Consider the following 20,844-nt stretch of genomic DNA (forward strand, 5'->3'; position numbering starts at 1 on the left):
GCAAAAAAAAATAATGTCTAACTAACAAGCTAGGTCATAGATGAAAGAGTTAGTTATACGTATCTCTGACTAGGTAGCTGTGTTTACTAGATTACAAACTCGTGTACATCAAGCAATGTAGCATGTCAGAAAGAGGAAGCAAATATCAGTACCTGAGTCCGAGGACCAAGTAAAAAGGGGCGTGTCACTGAGACAGGTGAGGTCTACCGTCCATGACCATGGGAGCAGGGATGTTGATGATGTCAAACCAGAGACAGTACTTTTCCAAGGAGGGGGACCCCCAAAGGCTTGGAGAATAGTTCTTCAACCAGCCCTGTATCAGTTTGGCTAAATCATTCCTGGGCAAGGTGCGTTCCCTAGAATCAAACATAATTGTAACCCAAACCGCCTTTGAATAACCCTTGATCAGATACATATTATATGTAACACAGTAGATAGGCCTATGACTAGGGCAGCCCTCATGATGTGAAGGGGGGCTCTTTGTAGACTACCCTCTACCTCTGATATAGCTACAGATTGTTACACCAGATAATGTGATTTAACCAACTAATGTGTCCAGATAATGTGATTTAACTTTTTAGGCTCCCTGAAGTAATCCAACAATGTGTACGCCGCCATCTTGTCTATTTCAAGTCTTCTGTCATTGATCGAGACTGGTGGGTGTCCACCCCAAGGTGCGGCATGTCATGATGACAGACACCTGTCTCGATCAATGAGAGAAGACTTGAAATAGACAAGATGGTAGCGTACATATTTTTGGATTACTTAATGACACAAAAAAATGATTATCTGGCGTAACAATCTGTAGTTACCTCTAAGGATTATCGTTGTAACAAAGAGTTCGAAAGGTTATCTATTTAAATCCTGAACAGAAGCACTGTGCTTGCATTCAAACGACCAGCAAATGTCAAAGCCAGGAAGCACTTGTGTATGCAGAGTGACTATTAATAATCTTAGCCATGTCTTTTTAAGCCCTCCAGTGCCTGAGTATGTTTGTGTTTAATTAAGCTATGTCTGGACCAGTTTACAGCAAGACTGTAATAAAAAGTATGAAAGCCATTATCATGTGGCAAGGCTTCCGGGCTGGTTGTTAATTGTCAGAGAAGCTTGGTTCCCCCCGTGTGATCATGCATTCCACCAGCCTTCCAGCACACACTGCCTCAGAACACTGTGTGGTTTGTGAACAGTCCTTTGCTCAATGCGGAAATAATTGCTCTCCTCAATGGTGACTTCTTTCATCGGCACTGAAAGAAACCCTCCGACTCTCTGAGTAGTTGGTGCTGACTGAGATCCAAACAACTAATGGGAGTGGACTTATCTTGTAGAGAAATATTGTTTTCCTTCTCACTTTAACCTAATTTTCTTCTAGTTTGTTCCCCCCAGCTCCATCTATACTAAATGCCTTCTCAGTGGAGTCTCATGGCCTCTGCTGATGGGTTGAATGATCTAGCTAAACATGATGGGAAAATGTGTGTTGTCTGTGTATTCCTGTATCAACATTGAATGGAGTCCAGCTAGCGGTTGCACAGCCGTTGGCACACATACACCATCTACAGTGCTTATTGTGACCACACACATGTAGTCTAGTTCTCTTCAGAGATAACAATAGATCAAGTTCCTTCTGAAGACTTACCCACTGAGGACACACATGAAAGAAAGTCTTTATTTAGGCTACTCCTTGTTTTCCCTGCAAGGTGTTGGTGCGTCGGAGCGCAAATGGCACTGAGCTGAGAGGGACGAGGGGACAAAGCCTCTCACTCTGCTGGGGGAAAATGCACTGAGAGGAACACAGCGATGTTTATGAAACCTGGCACCATCTATGTATACCCAATCTATGGCATCTACCTCTGTATGAATGTTTCCAGTCAAGGTAAGACCATACAACAGAACAGTACATCAGCCACGCTTACCCAGAAGGCAGTGGAACTAACCACCATTAATAAACCAAACTACCATTAAAACCACACGCAGTAAAGTTCACATTTTGTGTTGGCCTTATCTGTAGGAAAATCACCTCATTAGAGACTAAATAGTGTAGTACCTCCCAGGCTCCCCCATGTTACTTTCATTAGGCGATAGTTATCTTTGGCCACAGGTGCTGATATTTGTTTTGCCGTGTGCAGCCTGTGAAATGTTTTGATGTTTTTTTTTCTCTCCAACTGTTTCTCATTATTGAATACGTTAAATATGTTGCACCATGTTATTATCCATTCATTCACACTGGAGAAAGGGCAAAGGAAGGAGACAGAGTGGAGCCTTACTATCATGCCTTGTGTGTGTTCTCTCTAGGGGAGGGTGCTGCCGTGGGCTCTGGAGCCCCTACAGGGCCTGCCTCTAATGAGGCAGTTGCGGGGAGCCAGGCGAAGGGAGGGGGCTCGGCCCCTGAAGGAAAAGGAGCTATGCAACGGCCCCTCAAAGCTGTGCCAGGCCCTGGACATACCACGCTGCTTTGATCAGAGAGACCTAGCCTCTGACCCAGATGTGTGGCTGGAGAGGGACCCCCAGATAGGACCACAGGAGTCAGACCTCAAGGAGGTGGTCTCAGCAGCCCGGATCGGCATTGACTCTCATGGGGAATGGGCCACCAAACCCCTGTCCTTCTATCTGCGTGGTCACCACTGTGTGAGTGTAGTGGACAAACAGGCAGAGACAGACTCACTCAATGGCCAACACTGTTATATCAGACGTTGCGTCCTCCTCAGTGGACTTACAGTGGGGGAAAAAAGTATTTAGTCAGCCACCAATTGTGCAAGTTCTCCCACTTAAAAAGATGAGAGGCCTGTAATTTCCATCATAGGTACACGTCAACTATGACAGACAAAATGAGGAAAAGAAATCCAGAAAATCACATTGTAGGATTTTTTATGAATTTATTTGCAAATGATGGTGGAAAATAAGTATTTGGTCAATAACAAAAGTTTCTCAATACTTTGTTATATACCCTTTGTTGGCAATGACACAGGTCAAACGTTTTCTGTAAGTCTTCACAAGATTTTCACACACTGTTGCTGGTATTTTGGCCCATTCCTCCATGCAGATCTCCTCTAGAGCAGTGATGTTTTGGGGCTGTCGCTGGGCAACACGGACTTTCAACTCCCTCCAAAGATTTTCTATGGGGTTGAGATCTGGAGACTGGCTAGGCCACTCCAGGACCTTGAAATGCTTCTTACGAAGCCACTCCTTCGTTGCCCGGGCGGTGTGTTTGGGATCATTGTCATGCTGAAAGACCCAGCCACGTTTCATCTTCAATGCCCTTGCTGATGGAAGGAGGTTTTCACTCAAAATCTCACGATACATGGCCCCATTCATTCTTTCCTTTACACGGATCAGTCGTCCTGGTCCCTTTGCAGAAAAACAGCCCCAAAGCATGATGTTTCCACCCCTATGCTTCACAGTAGGTATGGTGTTCTTTGGATGCAACTCAGCATTCTTTGTCCTCCAAACACGACGAGTTGAGCTTTTACCAAAAAGTTATATTTTGGTTTCATCTGACCATATGACATTCTCCCAATCCTCTTCTGGATCATCCAAATGCACTCTAGCAAACTTCAGACGGGCCTGGACATGTACTGGCTTAAGCACGGCGCTTGTAACGCCAAGGTAGTGGGTTCGATCCCCGGGACCACCCATACACAAAAATGTATGCACGCATTACTGTAAGTCGCTTTGGATAAAAGCGTCTGCTAAATGGCATATTATTATTATTATTATAAGCAGGGGGACACGTCTGCACTGCAGGATTTGAGTCCCTGGCGGCGTAGTGTGTTACTGATGGTAGGCTTTGTTACTTTGGTCCCAGCTCTCTGCAGGTCATTCACTAGGTCCCCCCGTGTGGTTCTGGGATTTTTGCTCACCGTTCTTGTGATCATTTTGACCCCACGGGGTGAGATCTTGCGTGGAGCCCCAGATCGAGGGAGATTATCAGTGGTCTTGTATGTCTTCCATTTCCTAATAATTGCTCCCACAGTTGATTTCTTCAAACCAAGCTGCTTACCTATTGCAGATTCAGTCTTCCCAGCCTGGTGCAGGTCTACAATTTTGTTTCTGGTGTCCTTTGACAGCTCTTTGGTCTTGGCCATAGTGGAGTTTGGAGTGTGACTGTTTGAGGTTGTGGACAGGTGTCTTTTATACTGATAACAAGTTCAAAGAGGTGTCATTAATACAGGTAACGAGTGGAGGACAGAGGAGCCTCTTAAAGAAGAAGTTACAGGTCTGTGAGAGCCAGAAATATTGCTTGTTTGTAGGTGACCAAATACTTATTTTCCACCATAATTCGCAAATAAATTAATTAAAAATCCTACAATGTGATTTTCTGGATCTTTTTTTTCTCATTTTGTCTGTCATAGTTGACGCGTACCTATGATGAAAATTACAGGCCTCTCTCATCTTTTTAAGTGGGAGAACTTGCACAATTGGTGGCTGACTAAATACTTTTTTTCCCCACTGTATGTGATGGTGACACAGGACAGAGTTGAAACTGGGAATATTTTGGAATTGTATTAAACCATGATGAGCACATACTTAATTGATGTTTTTTCTTAACTAGTGAAAATATTTCAGCTATGAGCTATATCAGTAATTTGGTCTAGCTATGGGGAAATCATTGCAAAAGACCCAAAGCCAAAATGTTTGCACTCTGAAGGGAATCCAGACTCAATATATCATTATTTCAACTGAGATCCACATTGTTGCACAAACACAAATCCCACAGATAAGGAATATGCCATACTTGTATGCTACAAATGATTATACTGCATTCCAAACATCTGTAAAATATTTTATCTAGCCCTACCCTCCCTGCTATCAAACCAACTAGAATTTCCATTACAGTCATTCTCAATCTTCCACCTGTTTTTTAATAAATGTCCTTGCTTGAGAAGTTCTCTTGGAATCATTGATTTCACAGATGTTTGGAACGCTGTGCTACCTCCTCTCAAAGCAAAAACAGCATGTCTGATGTTTGGCATCTTTTAATTCTCTCCCTCCCACTTGACTCCTGGGGGGAGGCAGCCTTGCCTTCAGCCTGGAATTAGCATTAGGGTTGTTTTCCTACATTGTGTTTGTTTGAGATGATTTATCGCCTTTGGGAATCACCCAAATCCTCTAATTGGAAAGGCTCAAGTCGAGTACAGTGTTTAAACTGGCCAATTTCTAGGTATCACGAAAGCTCTTCACGCACTATGTTTATTCAATAATGTATTATTGAAAACAAGGCATTGAACGTAAAACATCTAAGAGATAAAGGGACAAATTAAATCATCTAAAAGCTATATACATTCATACCAGTCCCCCAAGCGGAGCAGACAGTTATTCTTTTTTAAATGTTTTTTTGGTGCATTGATAGATGGGTACAGTATATATTAGTTATCTCAAATTGCAATATTCTCCAGTTGGCTGAAAGCAGCAAACACCATAATAAGGCCATTGTACAATGTACAGCAGTAGTCCGTGTTATTCTGTCCATCTGGTATTTCAGAAAGGGTCCTACGTCTCATGACAGACCCCTCTACTCTCTCTACTCCAGAGGAGACTGGAAGAGGGAGATGACAGGGTCCTCATGGTTGATGACAACCAGAACACTTCTGAATTTGTCAAAGAGGGTCTTCAGCTGAGAGCGCCTCATGTTTTCGTTATACATGATCTCCTCCAGGTGATGGTGCCCTCGGAAGTAGTGCAGCAGTCTGAACAGAGGGAAGGAACATCACACAACATTTACATTTTAGTCAACACAACAGGCATAGAAATTAGACTAAAGCAAATTCTCCACCAAATCATTAGCTGGATAAATCTAGCATGAAGCAGCACTTCTTAGAGCCAGTAATCACATTAGTGCATCCTGCACATATGCAGTCACACTATTGATTCACTGCTTAGGGCTTTGGCACTTTCCTTCAAGCTTTCTCTCACTTCTACACCTCAACTATATCTTAATTGTTACACAACCGAAAATACCATTCTCTTTCCCATATATTCTTACATGAAGACAGGATGAGAAAAATATATTTTCTTAAAGCATTGGAACAAAAACCCTTTAATTTCCCACAAGACCAAGCTGACAGATGTATGTTTGTTCTGAAGATATACGAGTCACAAGAGCCTCCAGCCAGGTCCTTCAAAACAACCCAGCCCACCTGTCATACTGACTTCTACACAATAGAGGGCGCCATTACGCCACTGTCCAAAGCCACTGAAATACAGTAGGCCACCTTGGTGCCAACAAGTAAAGGGGACATACTGTACCTGGCGAACATGCGCAGGTCTTCAGGGCTCTGTGCAGCTGGGATGTTGAGGATGACCTGGCGCTCGTGCTCTGTCAGGCAGGCCAGTAACGTCTCGGTCATCCTCTTGTTTAGTGGAGAGTCTCCACCAGGAAGTAGCTCTGCACTGGAGTTTTCCATACTGGGACTGGTCAGGGTCATGTCATCACTGCTGGCTACAGGGAGAGAGAGAGGTAGAGACAGACTGATTGAGGAGGAGAAGGAATGAAGGACAGCGGTTGATGATTAGCTGCCTAGAGGCACAATTGTAGCAGGTAACCCTTTTGAACAGGTTACCAGGTACGGTAATACATAAAGACATCCTCTATCATAAGGATAGAGCGTACTTCATCAACACTTCACCCCCAGAGTGCAGATCCACATACTTGGGGATCCGAAGCTGAGTGCGCTGGGCGTGCTGAGGCTGCGACCCCCCACCCGGGTCACCAGGGGGAGCTCCTCGTCCCGCAGCAGACCTGGCTCCTCCTCACTGGGGGGCACCAGCAGACACGCGTAGGTATGGAGCTGGATCAGCAGGCGCCGCTGGAGCATCCACACCACCATCTGGATCAGCTGGGCCTGGCCAGAGGAGAGGAGGAGGGAGGTGGAGGGGAGAGGGAAGGAGAAGGGACAAACTGGGTCAGAGACACCACTCAAAGAAAAAGGCAGAACAAGTAGAGCAGGAAGAAGCGTCACCCTGTAACTGGGCCCATCTGTTTCAGACAGACAGGTTTGATATGTTTCTAAACCTCCAGAGGGTTCCATCCTGGCCCAAAATAGAGCCAATAAATAGCTGCGTGTTCTGGTCCTGTTCTCATGAAAAATGGACGTTGAGAAGGACGGAGTAGATGTGATGTCTTTTATAATTTATCATCTTCACTTAGAGAGCTCGGCCAAACCAGGATGGGTCTGGGAGAGAGCCCAGACATTCTTTCTGTTTCAGACATCAGCATTTCTGAGGTATCAATTATATGCTGAGTAGCTTTCGGGAAGCGTGTATTTCCTATTAGACCTACCTCCTGCACAGAAGCATCCAGTGGGTTCCTGAACTCAGACAGTGAGAGGGGCAGGGAGAAATTGGCCAGCATGGAAGGCAGGTCATGACCTGGGAACTGCTGGCTAAACCCTTCAGCCAATGGAGAGTACCTATGCAAGAGGAAGGAGATGGTGATTTCTTACTTATTCATATTCATATTGTACCCGCTACAAATGTTCACGCAGGAGAGAATCCTTTCAGTATACAGTGAGTGGCCCAAAGAAAATCAATCTAATTCAGTCCAAAAAATAATGTGCTCTTTTTTGCTGCCAAATAAATAATGGGTTAACATAATGACATCACTAACAACACATTTTGTTATAGTCTGTCAATCCATTTAATACCACCCAATCATTAGGTCATAATTTAACATTAGCACCATGATGCTCATGAAGACAGCTTATTATGTTGGTATTAAATGGATGGACAGACTACAGTGTTTGGTTCATTAGTTTAACCACCTCTCAGCACACACCCTGGTAATGAGGCATGGCAGGAAGGAGAGAAAGGAAGCAGGAGGCTGTTCAAACACACACACACACTGATACTCACAGGCTGATGTTAGCGTGTGGGGACAGCATGTAGACATTGTTCTCACATAGAGGGTACACTATGATGGCTTTGCCCCAGTACACCAAATGAGCAGCAATCTGGAAGATCTGCACACACAACGAACAGAAACAAAAATCTAACTGTGAAATGGCATTATTGGGCCTGGACAGAACCTGTCTGTATAGAAATGAAATAGTACTGAAGAGAAAGAAGATTCCTAATTTACTCCACTAGATGGCAGTATGAGACCAGCATTATTTTGACACCAGTGCTATGGTGTGACATTGAGGACAGTTTGTAATGACTTGCAATACTTTATATTGCCAAGTCTTTCTATTGCAGCATGTTAGTGTTCAGCAACGTACAATAAATGTTGTTGAAAAGTGGGGCGATGTCAACCAAACCTGGCTTCAACTACTATTTAGGGTATTTCAATTACTTTCAAAGACAAGTATATAGATTTTATTTTTAAAGACTAGTAGTTGAATATTGGAACATATTTGAAAATACTCAAATACACTGACTCAAATAAACTCCCATGCATTTGACCCAGGCATTTGAAAATAGTATTTGAAATTAGTATTTGAAAATGCTTTCAAATAGTAGGCTATTTATAGGACATTATTTGAAAATACATTTAAATACTTCCAATAGAAGTATTTGATTCGGGCCACATTATTTGAAAATACTAAAATAAACAGAATATAAGTATTAAAACAACAAACAATCAAATACACATGTATTTGAACCCAGGTCTGGTGATCTTAAGTGTGTACTGTGTACTGATGCAAGGTGCTCCTACCAACCTGTAGCAGGTTCAGGTCTGCATCCTGTGCCAGCTGCTGCAGGTTCTTGACTGCAGAGCAGGTCTTGATGAGGCGCACCAGAGCAGGAGAGCAGTCCAGAGGCAGCTGGGCCAGCAGAGCCTTCTCACTGTCCAGCAGCAGCAGGGCATGATACGGCCTGGGGGACAACAACACATACATTTAACACAGAGCTCATGTTAATGACTAATTATCATATTTTACATATATAGTCCATGAAGTGTATATAAATGCACTTGGTGCTTCTTGCTTCTTTATTGCTAGAAATGTACTCATTCTCTCTTGGAAAAGACAAATAATATATTGCTATCATTATGGCTTATATTTAAGTTTCAATGCATGTTTTACTAAGGGCAAGATTGTACAGTGGGGAAAAAAAGTATTTAGTCAGCCACCAATTGTGCAAGTTCTCCCACTTAAAAAGATGAGAGAGGCCTGTAATTTTCATCATAGGTACACGTCAACTATGACAGACAAAATGAGAAAAAAAATTCCAGAAAATCACATTGTAGGATTTTTAATGAATTTATTGGCATATGATGGTGGAAAATAAGTATTTGGTCAATAACAAAAGTTTCTCAATACTTTGTTATATACCCTTTGTTGGCAATGACACAGGTCAAACGTTTTCTGTAAGTCTTCACACACTGTTGCTGGTATTTTGGCCCATTCCTCCATGCAGATCTCCTCTAGAGCAGTGATGTTTTGGGGCTGTCGCTGGGCAACACAGACTTTCAACTCCCTCCAAAGATTTTCTATGGGGTTGAGATCTGGAGACTGGCTAGGCCACTCCATGACCTTGAAATGCTTCTTACGAAGCCACTCCTTCGTTGCCCGGGCGGTGTGTTTGGGATCATTGTCATGCTGAAAGACCCAGCCACGTTTCATCTTCAATGCCCTTGCTGATGGAAGGAGGGTTTCACTCAAAATCTCACGATACATGGCCCCATTCATTATTTCCTTTACACGGATCAGTCGTCCTGGTCCCTTTGCAGAAAAACAGCCCCAAAGCATGATGTTTCCAACACCATGCTTCACAGTAGGTATGGTGTTCTTTGGATGCAACTCAGCATTCTTTGTCCTCCAAACATGACGAGTTGAGTTTTTACCAAAAAGTTATATTTTGGTTTCATCTGACCTTATGACATTCTCCCAATCCTCTTCTGGATCATCCAAATGGACTTCAGACGGGCCTGGACATGTACTGGCTTAAGCAGGGGGGACACGTCTCACACTGCAGGATTTGAGTCCCTGGCGGCGTAGTGTGTTACTGATGGTTGGCTTTGTTACTTCGGTCCCAGCTCTCTGCAGGTCATTCACTAGGTCCCCCCGTGTGGTTCTGGGATTTTTGCTCACCGTTCTTGTGATCATTTTGACCCCACGGGGTGAGATCTTGCGTGGAGCCCCAGATCGAGGGAGATTATCAGTGGTCTTGTATGTCTTCCATTTCCTAATAATTGCTCCCACAGTTGATTTCTTCAAACCAAGCTGCTTACCTATTGCAGATTCAGTCTTCCCAGCCTGGTGCAGGTCTACAATTTTGTTTTTGGTGTCCTTTGACAGCTCTTTGGTCTTGGCCATTGTGAAGTTTGGAGTGTGACTGTTTGAGGTTGTGGACAGGTGTCTTTTATACTGATAACAAGTTCAAACAGGTGCCATTAATACAGGTAACGAGTGGAGGACAGAGGAGCCTCTTAAAGAAGAAGTTACAGGTCTGTGAGAGCCAGAAATCTTGCTTGTTTGTAGGTGACCAAATACTTATTTTCCACCATAATTTGCAAATAAATTCATTAAAAATCCTACAATGGGATTTTCTGGATTTTTTTTTCTCAATTTGTCTGTCATAGTTGACGTGTACCTATGATGAAAATTACAGGCCTCTCTCATCTTTTTAAGTGGGAGAACTTGCACAATTGGTGGCTGACTAAATACTTTTTTTCCCCACTGTAGTTATAGTAGTGTTTTGAGATGAGGATGCTGTAACATTGGTCTGACTAAACATAAGCACGTGAAAGGCAGAAGTAAATAAATAACTCCAGTAGGTGGCGCTGTGGCCTACAGAACATTCTTGGTGGAGCTGCTCACCAGATGCAGTTAATAGTTTCACATAAAGAAGCAGGCCACAAGAGCTAACTGTTACCACAAAGAATTCTCTCTCACAGCCCCGGTATATTATTACTGTCAATAAAACTTTCCATAATATAGATCTGATCAACCAAATGTCCACATACAACGAAAGCCTACAAAGTTCTGGTGTCAGTTACAACTTGTAACCCACACTTCACATACAGTGTTCAGTAACTCACAAAGGACAAACTCACACACATACACACCTTATGGCCTTGAGGCTGCGCTCCAGGGCCTCTGGATGTACGTGGTTGCCCCCTACCCGGTGGATCTTGTGAGGCAAACAGAAGCTCACCTCCAGCCAGTTGTTGATATGGAGCCTCACCACCCCTGTTGTACACAGGCTAGAAACACAACACAGACTCTATTAATACACCTGCATTGTAAGAACAAAGAAACTAACCACAAATACATGATTTTGTAGGGTGTTTTTACAAACCTGTCATATGCCTCCTTCAAGTCCCTGGCAAGCTTGCATTTAGGAAGGATTTGTCTGAACGGTGACTGAGGGCTGCCATCAGCTTAGAACGAAAACACAGAAAACCAAGTCACATACAGCCATTGACCTCTCCATGACATCCATGTCATGTGAATACTTTAACAAAGACACCTCTGATCCCCATCTTATTTGGGACAATATGAAGAGGAAAATATCTGCATTGTTCTGTAAAATGCTATCAGAGTAAAGTGGGTACTTCATGGTTCTTAATGGTGGGTACTTCATGGTACTAGACTCAAGCACTGAGTGGTGTGTTTTGGGTAATGTAGTATGTGACTCACTCTCGGTCATGGTGGTGACCTCGTCCTGCACTGCCAGCATCAGCTTGGCCTCTCTGGTGAGGTACTGGCAGCGGCGCTCCTCATGCTGCAGGGCGATAGCGATGCGCCGGGACAGGTTGTGCATGCAGCTGATGACTGACGGGTCGGCATTGGCCTGTAGGGGGCGCCAGGACAGAGAGAAGGCATAATGAGACACTTGGCTCAATAACCAGCCATGGTGCAAAGCAACTGGAACACTGATCACATTTCAACGCTTTGTTAAAGGGATACTTCGAGATTGTGGCAATTAAGGCCCTTTATCCATTTGCCCAGACCAAAATCGCGAAATATCCCTTTAATTTTTTACTGCTAAAAAATATTTCTAAATTGCTTATACACGGTTTATTAATAGTTTATTATTAGTTTATAGATGATTATGAATCTGTAATAGTTATAACACATTGGTTGAAATTGTGAGCATCTACTAAATTATTACATTGTAATTGTAACAAGAAGTGAATCTATGGTCCGGTGACTCAGTAACCCAAGATATCGGTTTGTTTACGTCACTAGATCTGAGTATTAGCAGCATTGCTGACTGCAAAACATGTTGACTTCCAAATATCGTAACCTATAAGTAACTTCAAACCAGCAATATTAGAAACATAATCCATTTAGAAGTTCAATAATAACTTTATTAAAAATATATTTTCTTGAGTGGTAAAAGGGGCCCTAGTCCCAAACTGCTAATTTAAAACATTTGCATACTATACAAAACTAATAGCAGATATTTTATCAATACATGCATGTCAAATTTTATTTTTGCAGTTAAATAATTTTGGGTGAACCGACATTGAGTGACATTACAGGCACTCAATTTCAAAAAATATGAATCAATAGTGTATGTAAACAAATTACTCATATTTCAAAATAAAAACCAAACAAGTCAAAAGGGCAGGACAGAATTTTTTGCATGGTCATGTTAGGCACAGTGCCATGGAAAATGCCAGTGAGTGACAGGCTGGGTGGGTTGCTGGGCAGATATGAGGTTAGAACATGACTGTGCACATTCCGCCCAGCCTCCAGTGACTCAGCAGTCTGCCAGGCTGAGTCATGCCCAGGGGAGGGTAGTGCCATGCTGGGTAGAGTGATTAAACATAGCCCACTGCCCCCGCCCAGCTCTCACCCTCCTTTCGACCACAGATAGACCCCATGCTGGAAAGTTATCACCCCAAGAGACCCCTCCCTTTCTGGGAAAGCAGGCTCCCTGACCTGGCCTCACCCACCCAAATTACCAGCTGATTTATTTCATTTAATTAGAGAAAATGTATTTATAACCAATGAATGTGTTGTTTGTAAAATAAGCACATAATGTGGAAAACATTTAGATAATCCAAACCTGAGTATTAGCACTTATTCATCAAATTAAGAAGAATATTATTGACATGACAATAATTATATTCATGAGGAAAGAGGCTATTAGAAAGCTATTTATGGAAAATAAAATAAAAAAATACTTTCTTACCCTCAGAGCAAACACGACACTGAACAGGATCATGGTGGGCATCTCCCTCTTAGGTGAGGGGTCTGTCTTGGACACCTGGACAGAAAGAAATAAGATAATAAATATAATAGATATAAGATGTTCTAAATCATTCTGACTATAATCATTGGCTTTGTATCCCGTTATTTAAATCATAATACTTGCTATTGTATGTATTGAAATGTATAAACAACACAGTGAAAACAATGTTTGTCCTGTGACAAAGCTCTCTAGACAGAAATAAACAGCTGTAAATGATTCATTTTATTAATGCCTTTTATACTGGCATTTCCAACATCTTATTTTCAAAAATACATAAATATGTAACTGCACTTTTTAAAGCTTGGTTTATTACACTAGGTATTCAATTAAGCTTTGAAATAACATTCTATGAGAGCCATAGCTCATGAATTGTTGGTATAATTTCTGAAAAGGGCCATTTTGTAAGGATTCTAACGTACAGTTCAGGCTCTGTTGTTAGGGGATCACACTTTGATGAGAAATTGCCATTTGGATACAATCAACAGTTTACGAATCACATGGATTCAATACATGTATTTTTGGTAAGCAAATGATTCACTGCACCAGTTGAGTAATTTGTTATCAGGTTAATCAGGACACTAATTTCAACCCTCCAATAGGCTAAATCTAGTCCAGTGAATGTAATAGTACCTATCATTAACCTACTTAGGTTAGATACGTTTTATTTACATTACAAATCATTTCAATATTTGTCTAGAATTTTCACTGGAAATGATTTATCCCCCCCTCCCCCTCCCTTATATTCAACCATTCTATCTTACTTCTGTGAATTGTTAAATAATTATTGTGAACCACTGAGATGTAAGGCACTTCTTCCACTAGATGGAGCAAGGGACCTGAATTCAGAGTCTCAGAGGGGAACTAGAAGTCAAAGGAGAATTGCTCTTTCAGATCCAGGGGAGAAAAACTGTCCCCTCTCATTGAAGCCACGAAGTTCAAGGCCGACTGCAGTACTGCAGGCATTGTTAGCAGAAAATAGGATCCCCCATTATAGTGATTGGGAAAATGTCGATCTTTGTGGTCAATCTTTGTGTAAATAAATGAAAATATTCTAAAACAAACAAGGTACCAATAATTGCTTCTATTACACCAGATGTATGTCCTTTAACTGATTATTTTAAAATCGCACACAGAGAACAAGTTATAAGGATCAGCGGTTAAGAGCGTTGGGCCAGTAACCAAAAGGTTGTTGGTTCCAATCCCCGAGCCGACTAGGTGAAAAATCTGTCGATGTGCCTTTAGGCACTTAACCCTAATTGCTCCTGTAAGTCGCTCTGGATAAGAGCATCTGCTAAATGACTAATGAAAGCCTGCAGTACCCCGGTTGGCCTTCAACTTGATATATTCAATGAGAGGGTGCAGCACTGAGCTACCCTGCAACGTCACTTTCTGAAGTAGCTTAAACTGGGCATGTTATATATCCATGAGACGCCATATTAACCAACTTCCTTGGCTTCAAATGTGCTATTGAGTCTTCACAAAGGGATGAATTGTGTCACGTGATCGATGGCTTTGTCCATCCATTCATATACAGTCATTGTTCAGATCTCATGGTACTGCTGGACTGACTGACAGAGAATCTTTGCAGTAAATGGGTATTTATGCTCAGGCCATCACAAATTCATCCCCAAAAAAGTATCTTACCTGAATGGTGTGAGGATGCTGGAGGAGGGTGGGGTGCCCAACAAAACGCACATTGTCTATCTTCAGCTCAAACTTCTTCCCACACATATCAGACTTGGTGGCCAAGATAGTGGCAAGGATGATGTCAGAGAACCTTGTAGGAGAGAGAGGAGAAACAGACCTAATTAAACCAGCCAAGAGTAGAGAAGAGAGGGAAAGGAAGGGAGGAGGAGAGCAACAAGACATCTGAGAAAGTGCCAATTATATCTCATTTGGTTTCATTGTCTCTGTTTTATTATTTAGTCCATCAACCTATAATGGTAGCCATAGTGTGTCTATGGATAGGAGGGTTAGGTTAATCACATGGATCAGCCTGCAACCTGATTGACGGATCACAGTTTGAAAGGAGCTGGTGTAAATAGTACTGTGAGAGGAGAGACAGTGAATAAGCCCCCTCTGGCAGAGAAGGGGAGGGCTTTGTAAAGGGGAGGTGACAGACTCATGCTGGTTTACATAGCTCATGCTGCAGGCTGGACCTATCATCAAATAAAAATTGTATCACCATCATCAGGTGGTATTATTCCACCAGAAAACTGAAAAGGGCCAGATTCTAATCCAATCTTAATCATGACTATGTTTTTGTTCTGAGAAATAAGTGAGGATATTATTATGGCTATACTTGGCTTAGCCATGTAGAAGAAGTATTTGATCCCCTGCTGATTTTGTACGTTTGCCCTCTGACAAAGAAATTATCAGTCTATAATTTTAATGGTAGATTTATTTGAACAGTGAGAGACAGAACAACAACAACAAAATCCAGAAAAACGCATGTCAAAAATGTTATAAATTGATTTGCATTTTAATGAGGGAAATAAGTATTTGACCCCCTCTCAATCAGAAAGTTTTCTGGCTCCCAGGTGTCTTTTATACAGGTAACGAGCTGAGATTAGGAGCACACTCTTAAAGGGAGTGCTCCTAATCTCAGTTTGTTACCTGTATAAAAGACACCTGTCCACAGAAGCAATCAATCAATCAGATTCCAAACTCTCCACCATGGCCAAGACCAAAGTGCTCTCCAAGGATGTCAGGGACAAGATTGTAGACCTACACAAGGTTGGAATGGGCTACAAGACCATTGCCAAGCAGCTTGGTGAAAAGGTGACAACAGTTGGTGCGATTATTCACAAATGAAAGAAACACAAAAGTACTGTCAATCTCCCTCGGCCTGGGGCTCCATGCAAGATCTCACCTCGTGGAGTTGCAATGATCATGAGAACGGTGAGGAATCAGCCCAGAACTACACGGGAGGATCTTGTCAATGATCTCAAGGCAGCTGGGACCATAGTCACCAAGAAAACAATTGGTAACACACTACGCCGTGAAGGACTGAAATCCTGCAGCGCCTGCAAGGTCCTCCTGCTCAAGAAAGCACATATACAGGGCCGTCTGAAGTTTGCCAATGAACATCTGAATGATTCAGAGGAGAACTGGGTGAAAGTGTTGTGGTCAGATGAGACCAAAATCGAGCTCTTTGGCATCAACTCAACTCGCCGTGTTTGGAGGAGGAGGAATGCTGCCTATGACCCCAAGAACACCATCCCCACCGTCAAACATGGAGGTGGAAACATTATGCTTTGGGGGTGTTTTTCTGCTAAGGGGACAGGACAACTTCACCGCATCAAAGGGACGATGGACGGCGCCATGTACCGTCAAATCTTGGGTGAGAACCTCCTTCCCTCAGCCAGGGCATTGAAAATGGATCGTGGATGGGTATTCCAGCATGACAATGACCCAAAACACACGACCAAGGCAACAAAGGAGTGGCTCAAGAAGAAGCACATTAAGGTCCTGGAGTGGCCTAGCTAGTCTCCAGACCTTAATCCCATAGAAAATCTGTGGAGGGAGCTGAAGGTTCGAGTTGCTAAACGTCAGGCTCGAAACCTTAATGACTTGGAGAAGATCTGCAAAGAGGAGTGGGACAAAATCCCTCCTGAGATGTGTGCAAACCTGGTGGCCAACTACAAGAAACGTCTGACCTCTGTGATTGCCAACAAGGGTTTTGCCACCAAGTACTAAGTCATGTTTTGCAGAGGGGTCAAATACTTATTTCCCTCATTAAAATGCAAATCAATTTATAACATTTTTGACATGTGTTTTCTGGATTTTTTTGTTGTTATTCTGTCTCTCACTGCTCAAATAAACCTACCATTAAAATTATAGACTGATCATGTCTTTGTCAGTGGGCAAACGTACAAAATCAGTAGCGGATCAAATACTTTTTTCCCTCACTGTACCTACTCATAATTGATTTCCCAACAATCAAATATCATCAGATGAAGTGTATTCCAATGCTAAATGAACTGAAGACTCTACGTTGCTGGTTTTGTAGCAAGCATTTAACAATGCTTAATTGAAATGCAGGATTTACCCAGATAGACCAGTGAATCATTCGATCTGCAATAGTTCAACAGGAATTTCAGAGATTAAGGTTGGCGTAGGCATATATATGTACACACACACAGGAAACATATGCAAGACACAAACCAGGAAGGAAGGAGTGAATAAAGACAAGTGTGTTCTAAACAAAGGAAAGGTGGTTTTAGAATGATTTGGTCTTACCCTGCTACCAACTGTTCATCAGTTAGTGGAGTTTGTTCTCTGAAATGGGAATAGGGCCATAAAAAAGAAAAAGAAAACAAAAGAAAAAATGCAGCAGACAATTGGACAGAATGCATAACAGAAGGACATCACAAACAAAGCTAAACAAGACTACCACTTGAGTGACTTCAAAGCAATTTCATCTCATTTTTTATACCAAAGACTTGATTACAGAAAATGTAACACTTCACAATACATTGCTCTTGTACCGGAGTACAAATGCTATAATTAACCTAGTAACAATGTTATGAACATGTTGTTACAAAGTAATTTAGCATTTGCTTTGTAATTGCATAGTAGTCTAGATTAGTTTTTTTGTTAGTGGACTCAACTCCATTAAAATTAAACTACAAAGCAATAACAAGTTACTACAGTAATTACCATGTTAATAGCATAGATGGTTTGAAATAGGTAAAGAGTAGGCCTCATTTGATGTAAATAGGCCTGTCTCTTTTATTTGAGTAACTATCAATAGCAGGGCATGTGCATTTTTGTTAAATTCTTGCTTTTAAAATAAATTAGGCACACTGACATTTCCATAAAACTATTTTCAGTATCTTGTGGCCACCATTTTGCAGGCCAGCAATTTATTATCTGAATGTTCCTGATCAGATATTCAGTGTTTGACTACCTCACAAGTCACTCTGAAAATCAAATGAAAACATTTTAAAAGCCCACATGTTAAACAAAAGACACTTAAGTAACAAGGTTAAAAAGCACATGTTGCCTAGCCATTTATTTGACATACATATAGAGTGAGTTTCATAATCACATATTTCATTTTAGTCCTAACTTTATAGCCACTAAAGAGAACATGCAGTAATGAAATCCTGCAAAGATCAATAAAAAAAACTTTAGATTGTAAGACAATGTCCACAAATGTAATCTGGGTCCTGAAATCTGTATTGCCATGAACCCATGCTGTAATATCACAGACATTTGCAAGAGGGCACAAATACAACCCTAGCCCTCTTAGGTGAATCAGAGCCAATAGCACCCTAGCCAACACACATGCCACCATTGTTTTAATCACATTTTGACTAATTTAGTTCTTATATGAACATATCCAAAACTTGACTGGTTAACAAAATGTATGATGAATATGATGAAGCCAGTCACACTGGTGCAAAGTGTAACACAGTCCCCTACCCCATTAATAAACGCTAACTACTTTAGCACCTATTGATGATAGTATTTTCTGACTGGGGGAGTTTTGTTGAGAGCCCCGACGCTTGCTCTAAGGACTCATAAGGACGGATCTTTCATATCAGTGAGAAATCTTTTTTTTAATGAAAGGAAAATTACTACACACCTTTATAGGGTTAGTGTTCCCACACGGCCACATCTCCACTTTACAGCACTCGTTTATGGAAGACATAGGCCGCCACCTGTGCAATTTGGCTATCTAGCGTGCTCTGAACACCCGTGTGTAAGCTAACTGGGGAGGAAGTGTAGTTCCAGTGTATGGATCTGTACAAAACTGCTACAGTACGTGTATCTTTTTTATTTGAAAGATTATTTATCGATGCCATGAAAGATAAGGGGCATATCAGCATATGTTTCGAAAACCGTTTCGGAAGTGATGATTATTGACGTTTTTCAACGTTAAAACACAGCATCGGAATTGCAGTTTACACAGAACCAAATGTGGGCGAATGTAATGACTGAAACCCCTACATAAGGAGAAGAGTTTAAGAAAGCTAACAGTCCCCATTCAAATGGATGTTCTTCATTTCCCCATCGTGATGTAGTCCTAAACTGTGGTTACAGCAAGATGGAAACATTATGTAGGTGACATAATAAGATGACCAATACCTTGAATCTCCATCTGGGTCTTCAAGAACATCTCCTGTAGTGTTCAATGCATATGGACTTCGCTGTTTTTCTTTTGGGCAAAAACATCAGATTAGAAGATTGTTGACCAAATCTGACATATCACACCACATAGCAAGCTAACGTCATACACAAGGACTACTTACTCGTGAGTGATGATGTGCAATCTGCAACCCGTTGAAATGGGTACCTAAAGAGCAATTTGTTCCCTCGGCTACCCGAAGTAACCAAAATTACACTGATAGGGCTTGTCTTTTCACCACTTTTGTAGGAGCTATTTTCAGACTGTTTATACATAGATTTTCGCTCCCCTTGTAACTCAAATGAAGTGGAACTAATATACATATTGTAACGTCGCATTGGCAAATTGTTTGTTAATTAATATTTAATATTAGCTAGTTAAATGCTTATAAGAAACCTAGCTACCACTTGCCAGACTTTCCAACAATTGTTAAATATAGCTAGCTTGCAAGCTAGCTCCGAGCTAGTTAGCTAATGTTAGCTAGCTTGTGCTAGCTAAGAAATGCTGAGGGTTAACGTTAGCTATCGCAGCACCATTAGGTAAGTATATTGATGAGCTACTTAACAACACTCGGTAACAATATATTTTAATACTTATATAATTCTTATATAATATATAAGAATATTCTTATATAATTATCTGCTAGATTTGTTGTTGTTTCTCTACTCCAGCTCAGCGCTGCCTGCTTCCTCATCAGTGGCTGCCTGCCAATGTTGTGTGTTACACTGATATGTGATGTAGACAGTAAAAATAGTTCCGCTAGTGGGGTGGAAGATGACCGATTCTGAACCAAATACCCTGTTGTAAAACTCGCATTTTACCAATTAATATCATCATTGTTATGTTTCACATTCAATAGCAATGCAACTGTAGAGCCAGCATGATCTCGTGAGGCTAATAAAACTGGAAAGCATAGAGCAGGGGTTCTTAAACGTTATCACTTCGAGACCCAAACAAGACATTGACCGCCCTCCCTTGACCCAAATGGTCCTCCAACTACCCAAAATAAGAAGAAATAGTGCGCATTGTAGACGTATTATCATAACTCATATGTTGTCAAATCCGATCAAAAGTCGAACGAGCACTAGATGGCGCGCGCGAGCAAGATGAAACATAATTGCGCGAGTAAACGCTTGAGTCGAGAGAGAATAAATGTTGTCGAGGGAGCAGACGGGTTCCGCGAGCGCAGGCCAGCATGGTGCGCGCAAATTTCACTTGAGAGTTTATTAGTGTCACTTTGAGCTAGCAGTACTGCATTACGGCACGCAGTAAATTAATTAGAGAGCGGAGATTTTTGTTCGGCTGAAGAAATACTTACTACATGTCAAGACTCAGAATTACTACACTCTCACAAATACACAGCTTCCCTACACGGGTGTATTTTCTCCTGCCCACACCAATTCTCCAGTTCGCTCTCCAAAATCAATTTTGCTCTCGCAACTGTTTACTGTAAGTTTATAACGGGGAAGTTCTAGCCAATGCTCTCTAACTGGATTTTTGACCATGGAATGGAAGGTGAACGATGGCTGTCAAAAATAAAAAGGTAAATTCGATAGTTTTTCAGTGGA

General features: G+C 41.8%; 1 protein-coding gene and 1 pseudogene across 2 annotated transcripts; one reads left to right on the plus strand and one right to left on the minus strand.

Annotated features, from left to right (window-relative positions):
• LOC121568662 overlaps positions 1-2,736 on the plus strand; it is a 55,209-nt pseudogene extending 52,473 nt beyond the window's left edge.
• A 2,218-nt stretch (positions 2,737-4,954) lies between these two features.
• On the minus strand, positions 4,955-19,977 carry nprl3 (NPR3-like, GATOR1 complex subunit). 2 transcript variants are annotated; one of them, XM_041879737.1, is made up of 14 exons: positions 19,401-19,977; positions 19,237-19,306; positions 17,383-17,421; positions 14,785-14,917; positions 13,081-13,155; positions 11,577-11,730; positions 11,236-11,317; positions 11,003-11,140; positions 8,652-8,808; positions 7,846-7,952; positions 7,274-7,403; positions 6,644-6,836; positions 6,241-6,433; positions 4,955-5,681 (listed from the first exon to the last, which is right to left on the minus strand). In XM_041879737.1, the coding sequence occupies exons 1-14, from the start codon at positions 19,612-19,614 to the stop codon at positions 5,516-5,518; spliced, it is 1,851 nt and encodes a 616-aa protein (XP_041735671.1). In that variant the 5' UTR covers positions 19,615-19,977; the 3' UTR covers positions 4,955-5,515. The 2 variants fall into 2 exon arrangements, with proteins under 2 accessions (XP_041735671.1, XP_041735672.1); XM_041879738.1 differs by lacking the exon at positions 17,383-17,421.
• Between the last annotated feature and the right edge of the window lie 867 nt (positions 19,978-20,844).

Source organism: Coregonus clupeaformis, chromosome 7, assembly GCF_020615455.1.
Source record: "Coregonus clupeaformis isolate EN_2021a chromosome 7, ASM2061545v1, whole genome shotgun sequence".
NCBI lineage: Eukaryota > Metazoa > Chordata > Actinopteri > Salmoniformes > Salmonidae > Coregonus > Coregonus clupeaformis.

Coding starts and splice junctions, on each gene's coding strand:
- nprl3 (XM_041879737.1), bottom strand. CDS start 19,614: ATGCGACGTTACAATATGTATATTAGTTCCACTTCATTTGAGTTACAA. Junction 7,953..8,651: donor CAGACCTGAACCTGCTACAG/GTTGGTAGGAGC, acceptor TTGTGTGTGCAG/ATCTTCCAGATTGCTGCTCA. Junction 6,434..6,643: donor ACTCAGCTTCGGATCCCCAA/GTATGTGGATCT, acceptor CTCTCCCTGTAG/CCAGCAGTGATGACATGACC.